Source organism: Dipodomys ordii, unplaced genomic scaffold, assembly GCF_000151885.1.
Source record: "Dipodomys ordii isolate 6190 unplaced genomic scaffold, Dord_2.0 Scaffold57, whole genome shotgun sequence".
In the NCBI taxonomy this organism is placed as follows: Eukaryota; Metazoa; Chordata; class Mammalia; order Rodentia; family Heteromyidae; genus Dipodomys; species Dipodomys ordii.
This window is the reverse complement of record NW_012267273.1, coordinates 9020026-9045536: the sequence shown is the minus strand read 5'-3', so window position 1 is coordinate 9045536 and position 25511 is coordinate 9020026. Positions and strand designations below refer to the sequence as shown.

At 39.2% G+C, this 25511-nt stretch overlaps 1 protein-coding gene across 4 annotated transcripts in view; it reads right to left on the bottom strand.

The window, feature by feature from the left end:
• The window catches only part of Uap1 (UDP-N-acetylglucosamine pyrophosphorylase 1), a 31350-nt gene extending 7001 nt beyond the window's left edge, over window positions 1-24349 (bottom strand). For 2 of the 4 annotated variants that reach the window (XM_013021841.1, XM_013021837.1), the window contains exons 1-6: window positions 23561-23774; window positions 18399-18735; window positions 12638-12842; window positions 9735-9910; window positions 7700-7872; window positions 985-1178 (exon numbers count right to left, since the gene is read on the bottom strand). In XM_013021841.1, the coding sequence (XP_012877295.1) occupies window positions 985-1178; window positions 7700-7872; window positions 9735-9910; window positions 12638-12842; window positions 18399-18678 (1028 nt within the window). In that variant the 5' untranslated portion in view covers window positions 18679-18735; window positions 23561-23774. Of the gene's footprint in view, window positions 1-984; window positions 1179-7699; window positions 7873-9734; window positions 9911-12637; window positions 12843-18398; window positions 18736-19954; window positions 19974-23560; window positions 23775-24272 lie in introns of those variants that run through there. The other 2 variants (XM_013021838.1, XM_013021839.1) reach the window with 2 other exon arrangements.
• Between the last annotated feature and the right edge of the window lie 1162 nt (window positions 24350-25511).

The window sequence follows — 25511 nt, the reverse complement described above, 5'->3', positions numbered from 1 at the left end:
AAACATATGCAAGTATTATATGCCAATTAAAAATAAAAACAAAAGATCAGGTATAGTGCCTCAGATTTATAATCCCAGCTACTTGGGAGATAAAGAGCAGGAAAAGCCCAACCCAGGCCAAAAACTCAGCAAGACCTCCTCTCAACCAATAGCTAGGCATGGTGACATAGACCAGCCATCTCACCTAGATGGTGAACATACATAGGAGGCTTGAAGTCCACATAGCAAGTGGGCAAAAACATGAGTCCGTATCCAAAAACAGTAAAACAAAAAGGGTTGAGAGCATGGCTCAAATGGTATAGCGCCTGCCTAGCAAGCCTTTGGCCCTAAACTAATGAACCAATTAAACAAATCTCAGTATCTTTAAAAAAAAAAGTAGATAATCATTTTGAATTGTCTGAAAACTATCAGTGAATCTAATAGTGAAAATGTCCTTTAAAATCCTGTGAGATAAAATAGTCCTTATTTTATACGTGGTGTTACTGCCATGCTGATTTTCATCCAAGTCTCAAGTGCTTCTTTCTTTACTCTCCTTTCATGCACGCAATCCTAAATGTTAGTGTCAGAACCAACTCAATTAGAATGATATGGGAAGCTGTTTTAAAATTGCGATGCAATCCAGAAATACTGATTCTGCTCCTAGAAGGCAGACTTGGCTCTCCATTGTAGTAAACAGTTTTATTTCTTCTTCTTTGATTCAACAGAACATAGTACACAGCTAAGGGGCTGGGAGGGTAAAGAAACAAGGCAATGCCTTGGACTCCAGTTAATACACTGGGAGGGATTCCTACCAAGGTCCCACCATATGCTTTATCTGACTAAAAACATTACAATGTTTTTACATCACATTCCCTCTTATAAAAGTGATCTGGGTGAGTGGGGGAAGGGGAGTGGAAAGGTGAATGCTGAGGGACTAGAATATCCATCTACAGAGGCTTAATTTGCAAAAATAACAATGTCTCAACAGCCCAATCTTGTCCATACTTGACCACATCTCTCAGAAATGGAACAGTGAAGAAGTGATTGGCAATGTTCCCCGCGTTGAATACCAGTCGTCCATCTGAGCTTCGTTTCTGAGCTGTTGCTAGAGAAATCTCGCTATATTCCACCACCTGGTACACTCCATCCACTCGGCAAACCACTCCAACTGGCTCTGTAGGGTTCGTTTTCTCTACCACCTGGACAGCAGAAAAAGATAACAGAAGAGGAAGAAACGTTATAGAATGACCCTTTGGAGATCTGAAGATTTGCCTTATCAAAGACCACATTTTTCATCTTGCTTACATTGTCTTTAAAGAACTGAGAAAATTGTTTAGCTTTAGATACATCAACCATCTATCTTGACATTCATTGACAGGCTACTTTCCAAGTGGAAATGAAGAACATTATCTTCTTCCTATTTATCATTTCACCAAACCAAAGCAGAAATACCTTGATCTGTACATAGCCCAGAGGAAACTGTGTAAAACTAGAAGTACTTGAAGAGTCTGTATCTCCCAAAACTTTATAATTTTATAATATTCAATTTAGTTCAATTATATTTGAATGATTTGAGAACAAATTATATTTCTCCAAGATTGATAAGACAGAAGACATAAGGACTACATTTTGCATTTCATTTTATAATCTCCATCTCATTACAACATTGGGGCTGATGTTCAATTTTTCAATTAAGAATACAGTATTTTTCTAACTAGAAGAATCCTGTATAGGAGTTAGGAGTGTTAAAGCCAGCAAGTCATTGGGCTCTCACTCCAACTGTACTCAAAAAAAAAATCCATTTTGGATACTAGATTTTCTTTGAAGTAAGACATTCTGTATTTTTTAAGAGCTTTGAAAAACTCTTAAGTTTTATCATTTTACATATGAGGAGCTGCAAGTAAAGAACGTATAGATCAGAGGCAAAAGGCATGAGTAGGTAATTAAAAATACCAAAACTTCACAAGTGATTCTGATATCTAACCCCAGTATCACTGACCCAAGTTAAATACTTAGAGGAAAATTATGAAAGAACTATACACAATGCATTATTATCAAAGCAACATGAAATGAATATCCATACAAGAAGCCACCAGTAAAGAATATCTCAAAAAACTGTTTTGATTAATTAATTCAACATGTTTTTATGTCTTTTTAAAAACCAGTCCCCAGTTTGAAAACTGTATCTGAAGTATATATGAAATTGTACCAACAAACTTACAACTTTTCTTCAGTGACTGATTTCTTGAATAAAGAGAGCCTGTCCCAGTCTCAACTAAAGCCACTATTGAGAATTTCGTTTACACAGCAATTAGATACAGGCACCGAGTCCAGCTCTGGAGACAGGGCACTGGGTTCCCTAGCTCCTGTGGAGCTGTGCTGTTTACCACACTGAAAGGAGTACAGTATTCAATGAAACTTCTTGAGTTTAGGGACAGTGCCCAGGCCCAGAGTTCAAGACCCACAACCAAACAAAGAACAAAAGAACGGAAGGAAAGAAGGAAGGAAAGATGGAAGGAAGGAAGGAAGGAAGGAAGGAAGGAAGGAAGGAAGGAAGAAAGGAAGAAAGGAAGGAAGGAAGGCAGGAATTTTTCTACCAAGTAAATGGAGGCAACTAGAGGAAACATAAAATGAAACAACTTCAACTTGTTTACACTTCCTGTCTGTCAAGCTAGCATCACCTCTCACTGCATACAACTCCACAATGGGTGTGTTACCAGGTGGGGGATTTTGGAACAGATTCCTCTCATTGACATCTTTTTTAAAACAATGTTCACAAATCTCATTTTCCAATCCTATTTCCCTCTACTCTCAACCAACCAGGAAAAATAAAAATAAGCATATTTACATTGCACATTTTCTAAATGTTAATCTGCAGGTGGTCTGTGACAACTATTAATCTCCCAATCTTATTAAAGTCTACATTACAGAAGAAAGCATTTGTAAACTGCAAAAAGTTAGAAATCAGTCTATATTATACAGAAAAGATGCACAGTATAAAATTAAGAAGTCAATATTCTGTAAATTGAATTCTAAGATACCAAGAACCTAAGGTACTAAAGTTATTGAAACTGCTTTGCAAAATGATGTCCGTTAACAATGGTACCTGCCTTTGTAGTTCTGTGTTTTCTAAACTACCTCCACTCTTTCAGTCTTTTCTCAAGGCTCTAACTCAATTAAAGAAAGAAAAAAAACCTCATACATCAAGACGGAGGCTTATTGAATAAGTACTGCAAATTATTTTACTACCACACTATAAATCACTCACTAAGTCAGATATTTTAAAATACGTGTTTTAACACTTTCATTTTCTCATTCAATAAAGGGAGAGTTAGTATGGGGAGTACATACCTGTAATCTCAGCCAGGATCAATTGAATGTTTTCTGATGTTTCTAAAAGTTTTTTTTTAAACACATTGTCAGTCTAACGATATTTTTTGTTACATCTGAATGTTAGTTTGTTCATTGGCTGAAGAAATAAATGCCTGACATAGGACTAAGCAATGAGTAGGCAAGGAATAAAGAAGCTGGATTTATCCTAGAGAGGCAAGCGAGTGCTGGGGAAGAATGACCAGTTAACCCTCGTGTCTCTGTGTGATTATACACTCACAACAGTTAGCACAGTAGTTTAAAGTTGTTTTGAGCTGCCAAGAAATCATAACTGTAGTAGTTTATAATGTGACATAACAAAGTAAGAGCTGAGAAAGTGAATTCAATTCCTGACTCTGCTAAGAACACAGATACATTTAAGTTCAATTTGACATTGATAGTAGAAAAAAAACCTGTTTCTATTTAAGAAGAGTGACACCAAGTGGAATAGTCAGAAATACATTTTAGTTTTGTTAGCTCCAGTAGCTCTTTATAATCCAATGTATTTTATTAGTTTCTATGTGTTTGATTAGACAGGTAGTCTTAAATAGATTAACTAAACCAGTGCTTTTTTTTTTTCAGTTAGAGGGGTATCATAAGATTTCAAAATTCAGTCTCTCAAAACATTAATGGTAAATTAAAGATCGCAAATTCTGGACACATTTGTGCATTAGATTTGTAAATTAAGTTAGAGAGAAATTACATTTTTCTATTGTGAAAATACCATACAGAGGGGTTACAATTACATGGGCAAGGTAATGAGCACATTTCTATTTTTTTTTTTTTTGGTCGGTCGTGGGGCTTGAACTCCGGGCTTGGGCACTGGCCCTACGCTCTTCAGCTCAAAGCAAGCACTCTACCACTTGAGCTACAGCACCATTTCCAATGAGTACATTTCTTATCAAGTATCATTGCCTCCTCCTTTGTTTCCCCTTCCTACCCCTTCCCATCCCCCCCACACGCCCCCCCTTCCCCACCAACCCCCCCCCACAAATTTGTAAAGTTCATTTTTCGACATAATCTCATTGTTGCAATGGGTCCACCTGTATCCCTATTTAAACAATTTGTTTTTTCCCTTCCCTTCCACAAATTATACCAACATCAAATACAGTGAAAACAGAGGTGCCCCTCAGTAGATGAATGGATCAAGAAAATGTGGTATATATACACAATGGATTTCTATGCCTCCATCAGAAAGAATGACATTGCCTCATTTGTTAGGAAATGGAAAGACTTGGAAAAAATTCTATTAAGTGAAGTAAGCCAGGCCCAAAGAAACATAGGTCCCATGGTTTCCCTTATTTGCAATAACTAGTATATGTCTGAGACAAGCAGAAATGGTCAGATAAGTTGTTGTTAGGCGAAATGAATCCCAAGATAAGGATTCAAACATTTTTTCTTTCTTGCGATTGTTTCTAACATATTTATAAGAAATTACATCATTAGCCGGGCGCTGGTGGCTCACGCCTGTAATCCTAGCTACTCAGGAGGCTGAGATCTGAGGATCGAGGTTCAAAGCCAGCCCGGGCAGGAGAGACCGCGAGACTCCTATCTGCAATAATCCACCAGAAAACCGGAAGCGGCGCTGTAGCTCAAGTGGTAGAGCGCTCGCCTTGAGCTGAAGAGCTGAAGGACAGCGCCCAGGCCAAGAGTTCAAGCCCCACGACCAACAAAAAGAAAAAAAAAAAAAAGAAATTACATCATTATAACAGAAAAATCCCCAAGAATATGCAATGTCTCTTATGGAAGATTTTCTTTTAAATTCAGATATTTCAAATTTTGTTCTCTTGTGGTATTTAGAGATTGAACCAAGGTCTGGGGTGAGTATTCTACCATTGAGCTACATACATCCCCAGCCGTGGATATTTTAAACTTCTATGTAGTCTCAATTTTCTTTGTCAGAAGACTATATTGTTTCTACTTTTGGTAGAAAAAATTTCCTTGCACACCAAAATCATTAAATTATTATGAATTTTCTTCTAACACTTGTATGGTCGCATTCTTTGTACTTAATTTTCTAATCCATTTGCTAGAGATTTTGGTATGAGCTTTGGGAAAGAGATTACTTTTAGCTAGTTATCTCATTAAATCATTAAATTATCTAATCATTTAAATGATCTAAAATGATTTAAAATGCCATGATATATTTACATATATAATGTTTCAATTTATTTTACATTTTTAAATTATTATTTTAATAAGGATGGGTTATTAAATAAGTACTACAAAGAATTTTACTACCATAGTATGTTCCCTAATTATTAGTCTCTGAAATATATAATACCTTGTTTTTCTTATTTAAATGGGCTAGATTAGCCAGAAGGTGGTACACATTTGTAACTACTTGGGAGGCAGAGTGAGGAGGATCTTGAGTTCAAGGCCAGAGTACAATACACAGCAAGTTCTAGGCCAGCCCAAGCTCATTTTTGTATAAATTTATAGTGTGATTAACCAGTACATAGACAGAATGTGTAGTGATCAAAGCAGAGCAGTTGGCATTTCCACTTCCTTAATATTAAAAAATAATTAAGATATAATCATTGTGCATATGTGCACTGATCAAGTTAGGGCAACTGATAAAGTTATGCTAATTATTACTCAAAAGTATGGGTAAAGATACACAGAAATGAAACCTTTTGCACACTTGATTGGTGAGAATGTAAACTTCCTCATAAAAATTAAATAGAATTACCATATGATCCAGCTAGCCCACTTCTGAGTATAAAGCCAAAGGAACTGAAGTTAGCATGTTTGCTGCTGCCCTATTCACAATAGCTAAAATGTGCAATCAATTTAGATGTCTACAAGTGGGTGAATAATATGTGTTTGTGTGTCACTATATTATGTATATACAATCTATATATAAATAAGGATCTTATATCATTTATAGCAAAACAGATGGACCTGAAGGATAGTACAGTAAGCGAAATAAGTCAGACACAGAAAGACAAATATCACATTTTCTCTCTTATGTGAATGCTAAAAAGTCAATTTGCATGCAAAATAGTGACCATTATAGAGTGGGATGGGGCAGAGGGGAGAGGGGAAAGCGGCTAGATAATGAGTTCTACCACACAGATAGGGGAGATAAGCTTTGGTACTTTAATGCACAGTGGAGTGATTACTGTTTGTAATGCCTTATTTGTTTGATGAGCAAGTAGAACAAAGGTGTTGGAGATGCCTTACTGCCATACTTTTATGAGTACTACACACATATTTCTGTTACTGACCAATGTATTTCTGTGAATATATCATTCTATTCTGATTCCAATAGCATACTCCTAGTTGTTTTCTATTTAAAATCATTGGAATGATTGTCCCTTTTCTTCCCTTCCTTGTCATCATCCTTTTTCAACACCTTCTTAGTCATCTTTCCACATTTTCTAGACTTTGTAATCATTTTGCCGAATGTTTCCAAAATAGTCTCATTGGGGGTCTGGAAGGTGGCTCAGTGGTAGAGCCACTTGCCTTGCATGCATGAGGCCCTGGGTTCAATTCCTCAGCACCACATAAGCAAAAAGAAAAAAGCTTGAAGTGGTGCTGTGGCTCAAGTGGTAGAGCGCTAGCCTTGAGCCGAAGAGCTGAGGGACAGTGCCCAGGCCCAGAGTTCAGGTCCCACAACCAAAAAAAAAAGTCTTGTTGGGCTTTTGATTGTGATTGTATCATACTTTATTTGATAATAGGGATACATTTAAGGACTTCCAGAAAAGCAATGTTTATATCAATACTTTCAATCTCTGGAACATTTTTAAGAGTCTGCATGTTCCCTGTGTTTTATTCCCAGCTAAATTATATTGTCTGCTTCCACAAAGGAATGCCTCCTATACTATCAACTATGCAAAGATGTTGAAAAGAACAAAGTCAAAAAGTGAGTCTCATAATATCCAACATTATAACCTCCCTGCATTGTAACAGCAGTGTGCTTGTGAACCTTCCAACAGAAGTTAATTACTTTAACTGTCCTGCATATTTCTCTTATTCACAAGAATATCATATCCTGCATTACTGATACTGGCTAAATCTGTTATTTCTTACGATATTTCTAGTCACTCCAGGAACTTTGTGATAAGCAGTAGGTTCATCTGCTTGAACACAACCTGCTATGAATGACCCCATTCCAATGACACTCATTCAGTCTCAGCATCTACAAACACTCACACATACTTTATACTTAACTTGTGATTACAAGCAAGCACTAAAGAGAAAAAGAAGAGTGGAACAGTTCAGGTACTTTAGAGGGCTGAATGGCTCAAAAATACTCAAATTATTTCGACAATGCTAGTTTGACTCCTGGAATGTTTATATGGGCACAGATCATTTAAAGTCTCACTGGAGTTGAAAAAGACATTACCTTTGCCCCACAGTCAGCTCCTTTCTGAATACAAAATCCAATGAATCGTGGATCTGCAACCTTTACCAATATGTTGTCCACACAATAGACATGAATGCTCCAAATGCCTCTTTGCTCCATATCCTCAACAATGTTCTGGGCTGCAAGAGCCCGATAGAGACCACCATTTCCATCTGGAAAATAAAACAGCCCTTAACTAGCACAGCAAAAACCTATTGAGGGTAACCTGATGTTTCCAAATTGAGATGATGTTCTCTGAGAAACAGTTTTGTATTGAACCAAGAAAACTTAATATCCATAAGGATATTCAGGTGTCAAAAAAGTGTGTATGAAGCCAGGTGCTGGTGGCTCACGCCTGTAATCCTAGCTACTCAGAAGGCTGAGAGTTGAGGATCGCAGTTCAAAGCTGCCTGGGCAGGAAAGTCCGTGAAACTCTTATCTCCAATAAACCACCAGAAAACCAGAAGTGGTGCTGTGGCGCAGTGGTAGAGCGCTTGCCTTGAGCTGAGAGCTGAGGGACAGCAACTCAGGCCCAGAATTCAAGCCCCACGACCGACAAAAGAAAAAAAAAAGTGTGTATGATGTTCAGTTAGCTAAGCTAAAGAGAACAGAATAACATTACTAACATTACTAATATAGAACCAGGCAACCCTAAAGACTAAATATTTATTTTTAGCTCAGCTTCTTTTAAATACTTAGCCCATAATATATTGTGCAGTGTAAAATTATTTATCAAGCAATGATTATTTCATTAAGGTTTTATTAATATTTATACAATTCAAATCAGCTCTATATTTATAGGCCCCAAACTGACAGTCTCACCTATTTTAAAAATAAGAAAACATGAGTATTTTATACTAAGAATAGTAAACTAAAAGAAGAGGCAGTCACGTGTGGCTCAAAGTGATAGAGCCTGGAGACAAAAAGCTCAGGGACAGCACTCAGGCCTGGTGCTGGTGGCTCACCCCTTTAATCCTAGCTGTTCAGGAGGCCGGGATCATCTGAGGATTGTGGTTCGAAGCCATCCCAGGCAGGAAGGTCCCTGAGACTCTTACCTCCAATTAACCATTAGAATACTGGAAGTGGCACTGTGACTTAAAAGTAGTAAAGTACTAGCTTTCAGCAAAAGAGCTCAGGGGCAGTGCCCAGGCCCTGAGTTCGAGCCCCAGGCCAAAATAAATAATAAAGACTCAAATTAATTAACTTAAAAGAAAGTATACATAAAGGATTTAAGCTGAAATAACAGCCTGGATTTGGAGAGCACCACTGTTAATATTACTATTCTTCCTTTTTAGTCTTTCTTCTAGGTGCAGAGTCACACAGATATGCCTGTGTCAACAGGTTTATTTTTGTAGTTGAGATCCTATCGGTTTCACTGTATGTGGATATACAAACAGCAGGCTCCCCAGTTCCAGTGGGGGCCATTAACAACCTACAATGCATGTGATCTTCCTGGAACCATGCAAAGCAGTGCCCCTAATCATAGTATAAAGTTCTGAACTTGTGCTCTCTCTACCTACTGAAATTATTTCTCTGTTCTATTTAATGTCACTAAACAATTCTTTTTATTCTTTAAAAAATGAAAAGAATTTGTAAGAATTTTTCATTTTCAAACTGTAATTTAGCCTCTTTTTCACTCCTTTTTGCTGTGCGAGGCACGGGAACCAAGGGCTTTACATACACTGGCCAAGATTCTCACTAACTAAATAATAGATATTCTCTAATTTTGTACTACATATAATAAATAAGGTAGTCATAGGCACTGCTGCAAATATAAAATACTGGGAGAAAAGAGTGAGTATCTTGAATGCTATCTAGGACAGACATCTATTTTTTAAAAAAAGGAAAGAAAAAAATTCTTCTGCTCCATCAATGGATGGTTGCAGCTTTTAAAATCGTTGGTAAGTTGCAAAAAAATAAAAAATATTCATTTTTTGAACATCCAAATTGCCCACGCTAAAAAGAAAATTTTTAAAAAGTAATAGTAATAATCATTACTATTTTTAGCCACCATTAAATAAGAATGATTGCAAACCTGGAGCCATAGAGACTTTATTTTTCTCTTCCAAAATTATTTTCCCATCAAAACTCATAGCAGGCAGCATTCCCTGCTGAAAAAAGATCACATTTTCTTTGTTCAAACCAAAGTACTTGTGCTTTGTGAAGAACTCCTTCGTAGATTCCATTGTTCTGCCACTGGTCATTATGTACCTTGCAAAAGAAAAATAGATTTCCTAAGCAATAGTGTTATGTGAATTAGGGCAAAGTAAAGTGTCATCTATTTCCTAAGCTAAAGAATAGCTATGAGAGCATTTGTTTATTTTGACTTCCTTCGTCTTTTTCTTGGAGAAGACACATTCATTATCTGCTACTTATGGGAAATTTCTTTTAGCAAAATTGATGAAATTAATTCTGATATATAAAATAAATATAACAGAACTAACCATTTCCTGTAGCATAGAACCTATAACTGGCTTAAGTAAACATGTGGAATATTGTCACAGTATATTCTACATTTGTAACTTTTACTCTAAATAGACAAAATGGAGAACTGTGATATAATAATCACTGACATACATAATGATGTCAGTGATTCTCTTGATAAAAAATTGAAATAGAATCTAAACTCTGTTCACCTTTCATTAACAATCTCAAAAGAATAATTATACATGCTTTGTCTCAAAAATTTAATTCATACTGGTATGACAAAGGAGAAAACCACAATTAGAAGGCAGGTGCTGGTGGCTCATGACATAATCTTAGCTTTTCAAGAGGCCGAGGCCTGAGGATCTTGGTCTGAAGCCAGTATGGGCAGAAAAGTCTTTGAGACTCATATCCAATAAAAAACCAAAATGCCAGAAGCAGAGTTGTAGCTCAAGGCTCAAGTGGTAGAGCACCAGTCTTAGCAAAAAGCCAAGCAAGAGCACAAGGCCTTGAGTTCAGGCCTCAGTACCATCATGAAATTAACTAAATAACACAGTTAGAAACTTCAGTAAGAATATTGCCTTACTAGAACATAAACTACATGTAAGTAGAGATTTTTGTCCAGCATAGTTAATATAACATTTAGTATCAGGCACTCAACTACTAGTTGATGAATGAAAGAAGAATAAGAAAAATAGTAAAAAAAAAAAAAAAAGTATGATTTTCTATTATAGCAGATATGTCTATTTAACAAATCTGAGTATTTTAAACTTTGTGTTCAAAATATAGCAGATACATCTACTTAACAAATCTTTCTGGGTATTCTGAACTTTGGGCATAATTTAGAAAATGACAAAAGATATTGCCAAATTTCTATTAAAAAAAATAGAAATTCTAGCCAGGCGCTGGTGGCTCATGCCTGTAATCCTAGCTACTCAGGAGGCTGAGATCTGAGGATCATGGTTCAAAGCCAGCCCGGGCAGAAAAGACTGTGAGACTCCTATCTCCAATAAACCACCAGAAAACCAGAAGTGGCGCCGTGGCTCAAGCAGTAGAGTGCTCGCCTTGAGCTGAAGAGCTGAAGGACAGTGCCCAGGCCCAGAGTTCAAGCCCCACGACCGAAAAAAAAAAAAAAAAAAAGGAAATTCTAGTCTTGAAGAAACTTGAGAAAGAGAAGAAAAATCCAACAGGATAGTAGGAAGCCAGGGTTGACAGAAGAATGCTGGCTGTTTACAACAGTTGTCCCTCAACAATCTCATGAGAATCAAGATGAAAAAACAGTTCCCAGTAGGATAGTATTTGTTTTGAAAACAGCTAGAAAAGCTGGGGGGGAAATACCAAAACAAAAACGGATATCTTCAAAGGAATCAGAGAGTTCCAGAAGCAATATGGATTACAACTAAAGTCCCAAGGAGGAAGAATCTTTCAAAGAGGAATTAAGGATCTCTAGCTGTCTAGACCTGAGAGTATTTTCTGATCTGGGACAGACTACTGGTGAAGAATCTGCACTTGGACCACAGCTGCAGAGAAGAAAGGCACAGACCTCTCATTGGCCACATAGGAATGAAATAACAAGATTGGGGACTTGAGACCGTAGGACACACACAGCTGGTTTCCCCCTCAAAACATACTAACTTCCAAGACTGCTCTGTGTAAGGGATGAAAAAACTAAACCAAATACTCTTTCAAAACACAGCAGAATTTCCTGTGATCTCTTGGTGCTTAAGAGACAAATACTGTCCAAAGTAGAAGTCCTGAGAACATAGCACACAAGTAGAAGCTAACACATTTGACCCACAGAGGAAAACAATCAGCGTAGCTTTTGTCTGATGTGTCTGTAATGGCAATGGGACAAAAACTAGATAATCTGGTTCTTAGGGACACAAGTTGTTTGACTGAGAAAGCCCATGGGGCACCCAGAGCAGTGGCTAATAACAGACCACATCATCCTGAACATTTGGATACTAAAGATAAGAAAGAATCCCAAATGCTTTCTCAGAGTAAGAAAAAAAAAGTATTACAAATCAGGATGGCATTAAACATATAAACAACAATGCTAGATATCAGAGATCAACATCTTCTAATTTCAGAAGAAAGCTGATTTTCAATCAGCAATTTAATTCATAGTACATTCAGTAGAACTAAGTCTACTGAGTACCTACAAGTACTGTTAAAGATACTTACAGATGTAAAAGTTAGAGATGAGTGTATATTGCTTAAGCCATCTCTATAGCTATTATATAATATATATTGTATGTTATATACAATATATAACATATAATATATAACATGCACATATATAATACATAGTAAATTTTAACTCCTAAGGAAATCAGTAAAAATAGGAAATATATTAGGATTGGAGGCATGGCTCATTTGATATGGCAACTGCCAAAGAGCATAAAACATAAGATGGCAAAAGAAATAAAAGGAGAGAAAATCATGTCACCTTATCAATGCACTTTGAATATTATAAAACAATCAATGTGCAAACACTCCCATAAAACATCTTACCATGGAATGATGCATTTGTTGCCGCAACATTTTTCAGCTAACTGCTGTAGTTTCAAGATACGTTCGGCTTGAATTTGAAAAAGTGTCTTATGGGATGGCAAACCAACATCATACATCCCCTTGGGATACGCAACTCCAAGTCTTGTCCCCTGCCCACCAGCTAGAAGAAGAACTGCCACTTTGTTCTGAGAAATCTGGGAAAGTCCTAGGAAAAAAAAGTGTCACAAAACATTTACAAACATACAAAGATATAGACTTACCTATCTGCATGAGGTAAGAGAATAAAGAATCTTATTCTCATGGATAACTATCGTTTCAATAAAACCACTTTTTATCATCAAAGCGATTAAATTTATATACTGTAATGAATAAAACACTTTTTTAATGAAAGCATCAGGAATCAAGGACTAAGTACTGCTACAAAGGTTTTGCAAGAACTTGGCTACTTTCTGGTTGTGCTAAGAAGAAAGGATAAAAGAAGGTGTCAAGGTTCCAAAGTCAATGAAGATGCTACTAAAATTACTCCCAGCCTATAATCGATAAACACACAAATATACTAGGCAAACTATCACACCATAAACATAAAGAAAAGAAATTTTCAGCCAGGAAAGAATAAGTACAGCATAATAGCTAAGGAACAGTCTCAGAAGTTAAGATACCTGGCCTGAAACCCAGCTTAACTCATTGTTTCAAGAGTCATCCATAGGCTAGGAAATTGTGTAGGGTGTTGGAAGTGTTCTAACTCTTGACTAGGAAAGTAGTTATATTTGTATATACATTTGCATTTTATTGTATTTAATTATACCTCATTAATATTTGTAAAAATTTCCTTCCTTTTCTTTCTTTTTATTATTGTCTTTAAGCAGTTATTCAAAGGAATTGCCATTCTTAATCAATATGTCAATAAACTGAGTCTTTTCACTATTGATTTACTTCTGTATGGAACCTATCAGTTTTCATCAACTGAATACTCAGCAGCAAGTAGTGATCAAACACAATGTTTGAATAAAAATGTTAATCTTTGTGCATTGTACACATGTATGGAAATGTCACAATGAAATCCCCCCTTGTATATTTAATGTATGTTAATTTAAAAATAAAATACATTTTATTCTCTGGACAAAAATAAAGATGGATTTAAGATCTGAATGCAAATACACACACATGTGGATAAATATTTGCTTTTGGGGATATATATATCTACATATCCATATATATCTACATATATATATGTGTATATATATATATATATATATATATATATATATATATATACTCTAATAGCTATTCAAAGACTGAGGTTCTCCATCTAGATTATTCAAAATAATGCCAAAATCTTGCTAGATCTCCTATCTAAAGCCTATATTTATCACTCAAAGATGGACAATCTCAGCACCAGAAGGCAGAGAACCTTGGAAGGAAAAGGCTGCATGAACTTGTGTCTCTGCAAGCAAGAAAAACTTTAAGAAGCGAAGTAAGATTAAAACAAACATTGATGGCTTTGCTCTAGTTTTAGAGCAAAGCTGCTTTCTAGAACTTCATAGTGTTATTAAAATTTTTAAGAATTCTGTAGATAAACCTAGCCACTGGGCCATAATTACAGGTCAAGCCTAAAATCACACCAAGGGGGATAAATGTGGTTCATAAATAGCCTCATTCAGGTCACATTTTATTGTGAACCAATTTTGCATCATTGCAGAACTGCAAATAGAAAACTGCTGCCCCACAGCCCTGAATTAGAAAGATTTCTGAACATCTTGTTTTGAAGTTCCAGATACCTATTTTGGACATAGATCTTTGATCTTTTTGTTCTTACAGTCTCCTTACATGGCACGTTGTACATTAGATTGCTTTCAGTTATCACAACTCTTGCCATTCTTCCTAATCTTTTCCTTTTACTCTCAGTTCAAAGCTACTGCCTACAGGCAGCTTCAGCCCCTGCTCGCCTGGATTCCAGCCACACCAATCTACTGATTTCTATCACTTCCAACCATTTCACAAAACAACTCTGAAGAAACTTCTTTTCCTTGGATCACTTCCCCAAACTATTGCTCCATCCCAAGTTTCTAATTTTTTCAGTTGTAAAATGTTGCAAATCAGAAGCTTATAGTGGCCTCATCCTTTATTCACATGTGTTTTGTTTTGTCTTTTCCCCAAAGCTGGATTGCCAAGCTTTCTTCCACTCTTTTATCTGTGGGCCAGATAACCAATCTGGTCACTTCATAACTGGTATTGACATGCTTTCCACAACAACATACATTTACCTCTCCTCTCCCTGCAGCAACTATTATAATGAATTCTAACATAATCCATGTGCATTTGGAATAAAATGGGGTTTCTGAATTAACTTCTTTCTATGATCCCACTTACAAGCAGAGAAACAAGTGGAAACAAGTAGTCCCTGGAGTATTAAGGTAAGAGGCCATTCAAAAACAATAGCTGCAGCTGTACTGCTCATAGTATCAACTGCAGATACCCTGGCTAAAGTAGTCATCTACTACAGAAAGTGTGGAACTCTAAAATTAGTGTATGTCTTATGACAGATAAAACATTGCTCAAGATGAAGTGGGAAAATACAATCCAGTAAACTTAGGGGAAAATGTATAGCAATGCTACAATGTTTCAAAATATATGTGACAGTGTTTCAAATACCCTATGGGGGAGCACTGATACAGAAAAATGTTAAGGATTGTAACACTCACTAACTCCCAACAGTTTCACACATGTGAAACTTGGGAAATAAAGAACTTGTGTCATAAACTTGTGCAGAAATGATCAGAAACCTAAGAGGTATGTCACTGCATCATCCTTTTCAACCTTTCATTATAGGACACAGAAGTTAATATTTTTTTCTACCAAAGAAACTCTAACACAAACCAAAACAGGGCCTAAAAAAAAATTAAAAGCGGAGTGAGCCATGTCCAGGGCTGGAATACATGTCTCTCTTTGGAGAGTCATGTATTATGAGGCCAAGAGATTATGCGCACTTTTCCTACCATTTGCAAGAAACAGAAAAGAGTTTACAGTCAAATGTTAACACGATAACTCCTGCTTGAACGAGTTCTTCCTATAAACTTTAACTTGGGCATGCACCTCAAACAGGGAAAGCAGCCCAGGTATGTTTGAAGCAGAGCACACTAGAACTTTCATTTAAATTGTCAGTACTCCAAGGACAAGTAGAGTGACATCCACTAGCTGTTCAACTAGCAAAACTAAAGGAAACTACCCAAGAGAGCTACTCAGAGGAAATATTTTATCTTTAAGTTTTAATCATATATTATAGCTGAAAGTTTTCCCAAAACCATTAAGTACAAAAAGAAGACTATTTGGGGAACTCTATCTGAACTCATTTTAGAAATAAGAGGATTACTGTAAATTTCATTAGCTGGTATAATGGCATTGCCATTTTTTAAAAAGTAAGTGGAACTGTTGATCAAGTGGTAAGAGCTCTACCCCTGAGCAAAAAGGCTCAAAGAGAGTACCCAAGCTCTGAATTCAAGCCCCAGAACTAGCACAAACATTTTTTTTTTAATTTTTAAAAGATCATATAGCCAGGTACTGGTGGTTAATGTCTGCAATCCTAGTTACACAGGAAACTGAGATCTGAGGATCACAGTTCAAAGCCATCCTGGGCAGGAAAGTCCATGAGATTCTTATCTCCATTTAAAAAAAGCCAGAAGTGGAGTTGGAGCTGTGGCAAGTGGTAGAGCACTACCCTTGAGCAAAAAAGCTCAGAGACCATGCCCAGGCCCTGAAATGAAGCCCCAGGACTAGCATGCATGTGCACAAGCACACACACACACACACACACACACACACACACACACACACACACACCAGCTTCATGTAAAGATCAGGTTCACAAAATAGGAAAGGGCAGAACTGCTCTAATGGTGGGGAGATGAAGGGAATTGAGGTCTACTTAGGCTCTATTTCCCCTCTTTTATGAGCTAGCCTACCCAGAAGTAAAACTCTAGTACTTTCTGGCAGGCATTCTAGAAAGATGTCAATTATGAGCCCAGAGAAAGAAACAGAGAGGTATACAAAAGGTTATTAGTGTCAGTTATGCTTCTTTTTATAGTGGAGGGGAGGAGTTGTGGTGAGAAGTGAGAAGTCAACTAGTGGAAGACAAAATAAAAATAGCAATGATAGAGTAAATGTAAAAATACCCCTCTGTACAGCAACTTTACAATAAAATAAAAATTAAAAGAAATTGTTGTACATATATAAAAGTAAACAGGCACACATCCAAGTACTGATTTGAGTACATAAAAACAAACTTGATGAGGTTATAAGCAATTGCTGTTTTTATGCTAATTTCTGCATAAAGTAATATCTTTTAAAAAGAACAGAAAAGGGGGCTGGGAAGATGGCTCAGTGGTAGAGCGCTTGCCTTGCATGCATGAGGCCCTGGGTTTGATTCCTCAGCACCACATAAGCAGAAAAAAGAAGCCGGAAGTGGCACTGTGGCTCAAGTGGTAGAGTGCTAGCCTTGAACTGAAGAGCTGAGGGACAGCGCCCAGACACAGAGTTCAGGCCCCATGACCAGACCCAATAAATAAATAAATAAAAATAAATAAAAAGAAAAAATTTATTAATTGAATCTGTTCAATCACACGGGAAAATAAGATCTGCATTTGACAACAAGCATGTACACACACTCAAGGGCTTTGACTACAATACATAGAAATTTTCTACTTAAAATACAGCTCTCTACTATACCAAACAGCTATAGATGAGCCATTCTGCCATCCAAGAGTTCAAATTAGGGCTAGATATGAGAACAGATTCTATTACATTTTAGAATAAAAATTTTTGAGGAGATTCAACAAATATTATTGACCAGTTTGTAACAGCAAATTCTCTTCTACATGATACTGGACATAGAGTTGAGCAAGACGTAGGTGTCTCTCTTCAAGTGTTTACAATGTAATGAGGAAAAAAAAATGAAGAAGTCCTTCTGTAAGGCAGAATGAGATGCAAGAATGACAACTAATTCCAACATGAACACTGACAAAATGGTCATGCAGCAACAACAGGTATGATGAATGTTAAAGAATAAATTTTAAAGGGCTGGGAATGTGGCTTAGTGGTAGAGCATGTGCCTAGCATGCATGAAGCCCTGGTTCAATTCCTCAGTACCACATAAACAGACAAGGCTGGAAGTGGCACTGTGGCTCAAGTGGTAGAATGCTAGCTTTGAGCAAAAGAAGCTCAGGGAAAGTACCCAGGTCCTGAGTTCAAGCCCCAGGACTGGCAAAAATTAAAAAAAAAAGTGTAAAGTCCTATAAGCAGCAGATTCACTGCACTAAACTATTCTAAAACATGACCTAACAAGGAATCCTGGCTAGGTAGAGAAAAGGTAAAGGCCAGACCAAGCTGAGAATAAACCTTAGAAAAGGCATAATATAATGATCAGAGAGAGGTAAATGATTTGGCTTGGGTAAAATATGTGGGGCAACAGAAATAGGGAAAATACAGAAGAAAACAAGATCAAAAATATACAAGCAAGGGACAAGGCCATGGCAGGTTTTGACATTAAGCTATCTTAAATTATAGCTTAACCTGTGCTAGGCAATTTCAGAAAAAAGAAATCTAACAGAAGTATGGAAATTGAGGACAGAGATTGGAGACACTTCAGCTATTTTAGGAAGATAGCTTAAGGCAGCATTGAGAGTCAAAATATTAATTACATGATTTAGCTACTTAAACAGTTTCTGTATGTCTCATAAAAACCTACATAATAGGACACGCCCAGTACCTTCGTTTTCCCAGGCCTGGAGCTGATCTTGATCCCTGGTAGCACTGCCCAACACCTCTCGAGGGACAGGTTCCATCCGTGCATCCACTTTTTCTTGGTGAGATGACTGGTTAAATCCTTCAATGGCCTTTTGGAAAAAGGAGTTCAGCTCCTCGAAGTTCATGGCCTGGAGCTCTTCATAAAGTTCTACCTGTTGAGCTTCTTCCAGCTCATTCCAGAACTGCAGCAGGTGTTCTTGCCCAGCCTTGGACAACCTGAGTTTGAGGTCATTAGCATTCATAGTGCTTTGACAGCTAAGTTTTGTGAGAACAGGTGTGGGATTGCTGCAGCTGTAAACCTAAAAGAAAAAAATGAATTAATAGCAGACCAAAGTCCAAGCTCCAAACCTGAGAGATTGTTCCCTACTAAATTAAGTACAGTTTTGTACTTAATTAAGTACAGCTATATACATCTACTTAAGTGTTAGGAAATGACAGACCACATTTACTACCACAGTGGTCCCAGGAAACTATGATGCATAGTTGCACCTGAGCCATCTTGGTGAATGTAAGTGCACTCTATGATGCTAACACAGTTATGAAACAGCTGAATGTCATGTTTTAGAAGATACTCCCTTTGTTTGATATATGACTGGACTGGATGTGTAGGAATAGACTTCTGTATTTCTGACAATGTTTGTGATAGACCAAATTTGTTAGATTTGTTAGATAACAACTAGCACCATGTCCCAGGTGCTGTATGAATTCTTTAATTTTTAACATCTATGGTACCTGTGCTGTTGTTGTCATTCATTTACCACAGAAGAGATGAAGCAAAGAGCCACTAAGCAACCTGGCCAGTTGGTGGAATGGAACAGAACCCCAGGAAACCTGAGTCCAGGACTCACAGTTTTCATTCTTGTTGCCTCTGTACTAGCCCTCTGATCACTAAGCTACCAGTAAGTATTGTAACTATCCTCCTTTTATCTCTAATGATAAAAATCACCATCTAGCTGTGTCTCACAGGAAACAGATTAGGTAGATAAGATTAGGGGAAAAAGCAGAGCTGGGTGTCCATGAGGAGTGACCATGTATGAGAGAGAAAGCAGTGAGAAAGTGAATGTCTTCTATGCAAACATGGTGTTGGGTAGGGCTAGACTACAAGCTAGGAAGCTCTGCAGTGGAATGCAGATCTAACAGAATACATAACAGGCAGCCAACAGCAGATTATTAAACAGGGCACAGCATCGTGCTTTACAGAGATGAAAAAAAAATATTAGAAATGGCAACAAAAAATTGTAATAAGGGACAAGAAGAAGGGGGAAAAGGCTAAAGTCAATTGAAGGTAGAAAAAAAGCAAAGGTATGAACCTGATTAGTTGCAAAAAAAAGAAAAATTGAAAGGGATAAATGTGAGGCCTACTGTAAATCATTACTGCATTTATAACTACTCAAATGAAAAAGTTAAGAGGACAAGGAGGTACCAAAGAAACCACCCATTCTTCTCTCACACAATAGTGAAAGGTAATATATCAAATTATTCAGAACATAATTCTAGAGTTTGTCTGGGTCACTTAACTTTCTGGTGACTCGGGTGCCTCACTCAGAACAAGACAACCTTCAGGTTGAGATATAGGCAGCTGAAATTTTATCAGTCATTCAGAGCTTCACAATGGAGACAATGTTCTGAAAATCAGATCACTGTGTCAATCTCATAGAGCCTGCTTACTTAGTGTAGCTCAATCACCCAACTGCCTTTTGATGCAATCAAGAGATATAGCATGCACAAAATGGTTGGTGTTGCTGCCAGCATAACATGTATAACACATATACTGTTTCATAGTAAAAAATTTTGATATACAGAATTACACTCCAAAACTATGATAAGTATAGTACAATAAATATGCAAACCAGTAACATAGACATTTAAAGCCATACAGATTATATGCAACTGTGTTGTTCTTTTACTGGACTGTCAAGGCAGGAGATCCTTATAAATCAGCATCTGCAAACTTACAAGGAAATGTTGTGGCATGCTATGATATGACACGTGCAATGATGTCATTAGGCAATAGGAATTTTTCAGTTCCATCATAATCTATGGGACCACCATGTTATATTTGGTCATGCTGACTGAGACACTGCTATGCAATATGTCAATATATAGCTCCTGAGCTGCCCTCCTCATTACGTGAACAGCTTACCCTAGAATTTTCCTTTTTTGATTGTGTGCCAGTCCTGGGGATGGAACTCGGGGTCTGGGCTCTGTCTCTGAGCTTTTTGCTCAAGGGTAGTGCTCTACCACATTAGCCACAGCTCTACTTCCAGCTTTTATAACACTTATTTGGAGATAAGAGTCTCACAGACTTTCCCGGCCTGGGCTGATTTCAAACCATGATCATCAGATCTCAGTCTCCTAAGTAGCTAGGATTACAGTGTGTGAGCCACCAGCATGCAGCTGAAGTTTCTTTTTAATGTGCAAATAAATATATGGTAACAACTTTAAAAGGAAATTATTAGAAGAGATTAGAAATCAAGATTGTTAGAAATTAGAAATTATTAAGAAGGAAAATTATTATCTTTAGTGTGTTTTTGATCTGGGTGATGTGACATGAAATGAAGAAAGCAACAATGTGCATGCCTACATTCCAGTGTAGGAGACAAAAACATAAAAGACCAGGCAGTACTGGGAGACAAACCTATGAAGAAAAATAAAATGGCAGAAGTGGCTGAGGAACCACAGGATGTTGGAGGATATTTTAGATGGGTGGTGAGGTAGGACATCTATTGATCTGATTTGAGAAAGCATCTGAATGAAGAATAGAGCAGGTCAAGTTAATAATATAGGGAAAAGCATTCTAAGTAAAGAAAAGCATATAGCCCCAATTCAGGAATGTGCTTGATGCAAGGAAGAGTACAATGAATGAGGCAAAAGAGTCTAGCACAGACAAGGTCAAGTTCGATCGTGTGGTCAAGGTGAGGACTCTGGGGTTTGGTAAGCCAAGTAAAACAAGGGAATATCATGATCCAGGGGGCACGGTGGCTCTCACCTGTAATCCTAGCTACTCAGAAGGCTGAGTTCTAAAGATCGCAGTTGGAAGCCAGACCAAGCAGCAAAGTCCATGACACTCTTATCTCCAATAAACTGCTCAGAAAAAGCTAGAAGTGGTGCTATGGCTCAAGTGGTATTCAGTGCTAGCCTTGAGCAAAATAAGCTCAGGGAGAGGATCCAGCCTCTGAGTTCAAGCCTATGAACCAGCAAAATATAAAATAAATAAAGGCATTTCAATTGATTTGTATAAGTTTTAAGAGTCATGGTGCATTTTTAATTTTGTAATCATATAAAAAAGGTAATGGAAAGGGATAGATTTGTATTATTTTCCAAGAAATAGTTTCACTTATAATATTGTGTTTGCCCTTGTTTAAGGGAGTATGCTGTAGTGGAAAGGGAAATAGGTAAACAGGTAACCAAAGAACAGGAGATCCTAGTTCTTGGTCCCTCCCCCATCATTTGACCAGCGCAAATAATTTTACTTCCTTGTACAAATCAACCTTTCCTTATGACAACCAACTCTTTCATATAGCCTCAAGAGTCAACAATGAAGAGGGCTTGGTCTACTAAAAAAACACAGACAAGCATATAATACTTTAAGCAATAAGGAAAACTTTCTCTGAAGTCATTAGATTCCCATGCACCTTCAGAGACTTTCGGGGGAAAAAAATGGATCTAGACAAATAAGTCAATTCATAAACTTTGCTTTTGACCAGAACATTACAAGATCACATATGCTCATTTATGCTATAGACTATTCATAACAACCATAACTTGAGCTTTGGACAAGTATAATTATCTAAGATGTTTACTAGAAGCAACAATAACTACCTCTATACTTTCAATACAGTATCCTGATTCCCACTTATGCTGGTAATAAGGTGTGTGTATGTGTGGTGTATTGTATGTAATGGCAAGCAGCTAAGAAAACAAGAGTTTAAAGACATGGATTTTTATTCTGACAACCGATATCTGAAAAGAAAATTGAACTTCACTCTAGAAATTATAACAAAACTAGATAGGTACCTAAAGAATAATGTGGTGATAATCCATCATTATCAAATAGATTTTTATTGGAATTTAAGTACCAGCATTAAAGAAATCCAGCATCTCCCTCTGTTCTGGTCTCTGTCACTATCTCAGCGGCTCCGTGTATGCCCTTTATGTATTATATGTATTTTAAGCAAACCTCTTACAGATTTTTAAAAAGAGTATTAAGCCTGGGCCATAACCAGTAACTGTACCTTTGCTTAAGACATTTTTAGTGCCAGCTATGTGAGTCATCTAACAGTGACAGACTAGACAAGAATCTTCAGTTTCCTGCAAACCCTTGGGTTCACACCCAGTGAATCTCACCTCAACTCCCCAAACGTCTGCATCACATAATGACTCGTGTGTCATCTAAGACTTCAGATTTCATAAATATGGCATCGGACCAAACTTGATTTAAAAAAAAAAAAAATCTTCTAGGAACCATCTGCTCAACACATGTGTGCTCTCAGCCCTCCAACCCCAGCCTTCTGCTTGGCCAAGTGAAAGGAAACCCAAAAAATCTGAACCTTCTCCTACCACCAGTCTTAATAAGGGGGAGAGCGTTGGTCCAGCTGTCACCTCCCCTACAGTTATCTCCTGTCCTTGTCAGACTTCTCCGTCCCTTCCCTCAGACACTCAAGACACTCCAATCCGCACCCGCCTGGCAGTTCCAACGACCACCTACCCCCCGGGAGCACCGTCAGACTTGGCAACTGCCCACAGGTTCTGGCCTGAGACCTCAGGGTTCCAAGGTGAGGGCCCACACCCAACCGCCCTGCCAGGCACCTCTGACTCCAGACATTGGCCCCCACACTCTCCATGCACCCCTTTTCCATTTGGAGCGCCCCCATTCATCCCCACCGGGCTCTCCAGCCCGTGGCCCAGCCCACACAACCCTCGGGCGGGCGCGGGGGCGCGGGGCCGGGGACGCAGCGCAGGGCGCGGGCGGGCTCCCGTGTGGCCCGGCACCTTCCCACGGCGCGCGTGTCCACCTCTGCGCGCGCACGCGCGGCGCGGGAGCGTGCGTGTGGAGGGGCTGCGCCCCACGCCCACCCCGGGTCCCGGGTCCCCGCGGCCCCTCACCGACTGAGACCCCCCTACCTCCTCTCTCCCAGCGATGGCAGCTCGACCCGGCTCTGGCTCCCACAGCTCGGCCACTCATTGGCGTCCCGCGCCCGCTCGGAATATATACGCTCATCCGGGGGTGGGGGTGGGGGGCGGCGCGGGCTGGGCACGGAGCGGAGAGGAGCGCGGGCCCGGCCACCCCGCCCCTCGGGCCGCGTTGAGTGGTTGCGGGGAGGAGCGGAAGCCGAACGCCCCGACACGTCAGCGCAGGAGTGCAGGCCACCCGGAGGGTGCCCGAAGGGCGGGGGGACGTGGGGCGGGGACTCCGCGCGTCACTCACTCTCTGGCCCAATGAGACAGCCGGGAGTCCTGTCAGTCTGCGGCACCGCCTCCCCACGCACAGGCGGGGGCGGAGGCAGCTGCGTCCACTGGCAGGAGCGGGGCCCGGCCCAGCACAAGGACAACGCTGGCGGAGGATCAGCCTGGCGGCTCCGAGAACCTCGGGTACACCCAGGGCTGGGCCTGAAAAACCACCTCCAGACTAAGAGTCCGTGGCTCCTAGGTGCCTTGCTGGCCGCAGCACGAAGGGCAAGCCCTAGCCAGAAGCGGAGCAGTTGAGCCAGCAGCGGTGTCATCGGTGGCGGATTCCCGAGCACCTCCCCGAGCCTACGGGAAAGAGAACCTGACCCTAGGCTGGCGGGAAAGAGGCCCCTACCTGACCCTGGGCTGGCGGGAAAGCGGTCCCTACCTGACCCTAGGCTGGTTCTTTGGTCTCTAACTCTGCCAGAGCCCCGACTTCCTCCGTGGTGGTGGTTTTTGAGTCCCACGCGGGCGAAGCCAGGCCAGTTTCCTTATGCACGAATGCACGTGGAAGTAAAGCAAAGGAGGAAGAGTCCAGTGCGAGGGATCGCAGGGCCCCGTGGGCCCGGGGTCGGCTGGCCACCAAAATGGTGTGTGGACTGGTGACCTCCAGGGCTGATGTGTAACAGTCCTGTTACACAAGCTTCTGTGGTATGCACACGTGGGTTATATATTTACACGCAGGTTAAAATGTGTGTTTAGTGTGTTGCACTTCGCAGTTTTTGCAGCAAGCCCTTTAAGAAGTGTCAAACCTCGTTTTGGACATGACAACTTGTACTTTTCATTGTTGCAACAGGTCCACCTGTATCCTTAAACAACTGAATTTTCCCCATCTCCTCCACAAGTTATACTGACATCAAATATAGTGAAAGCAGGGGTTATACTGTGGGGGAGGGACATACAAAGCAACAAAGAGAAATGCATTAGAAACACATGCATGAAAGAAAAAAAACATTAAAATACATATCTAAGGGTTCATTTTCCTGACATCACATTCGTCGGTGCGGGGGGGGGGGGGGGGGGGGGAAGCGGGGAAGGAGAAGGATTGGGATTGGGGGGGGAGGGGGGAGGCTGGGAAGTGATGTGAAAGGTAAACAAAGGAGGAGGCTGCAATGCTTGGTAAGAAATGTACGCATTATCCTGCCCATGCAATTGTAACCCCTCTGTACAGTATGTTCACAAATAAAATAAAATAATATTAAAAAAAAGGCAAAAACAAAAACCAAACAAATAAAAAGACCACATTTAAAAAAAAAAAAAAGAAGTGTCAAACCTACCTAGGCCTAATTTGGCCTCTATAATAGAGAAATTCAGGCATGTAGGTGTCCTTCTTCTCTGTTAATGTCTGGGTGTAGGGCTGGGGTTCTTCTTCGATGTTTCCCTAACTTTCTCTATTTATTTTTATAAGAACTCTAGAATCGGGGCTGGGAAGGTGGCTCAGTGGTAGAGGGCTTGCCTTGCATGCCTGAGGCCCTGGGTTCCATTCCTCAGCACCACATAAGCAAAAAGAAAAAAAGCCGGAAGTGGTGCTGTGGCTCAAGTGGTAGAGTGCTAGCCTTGAACTGAAGAGCTGAGGGACAGTGCCCAGGCCCAGACCCCTCCCCCCAAAAAAACAAAACTCTAGAAT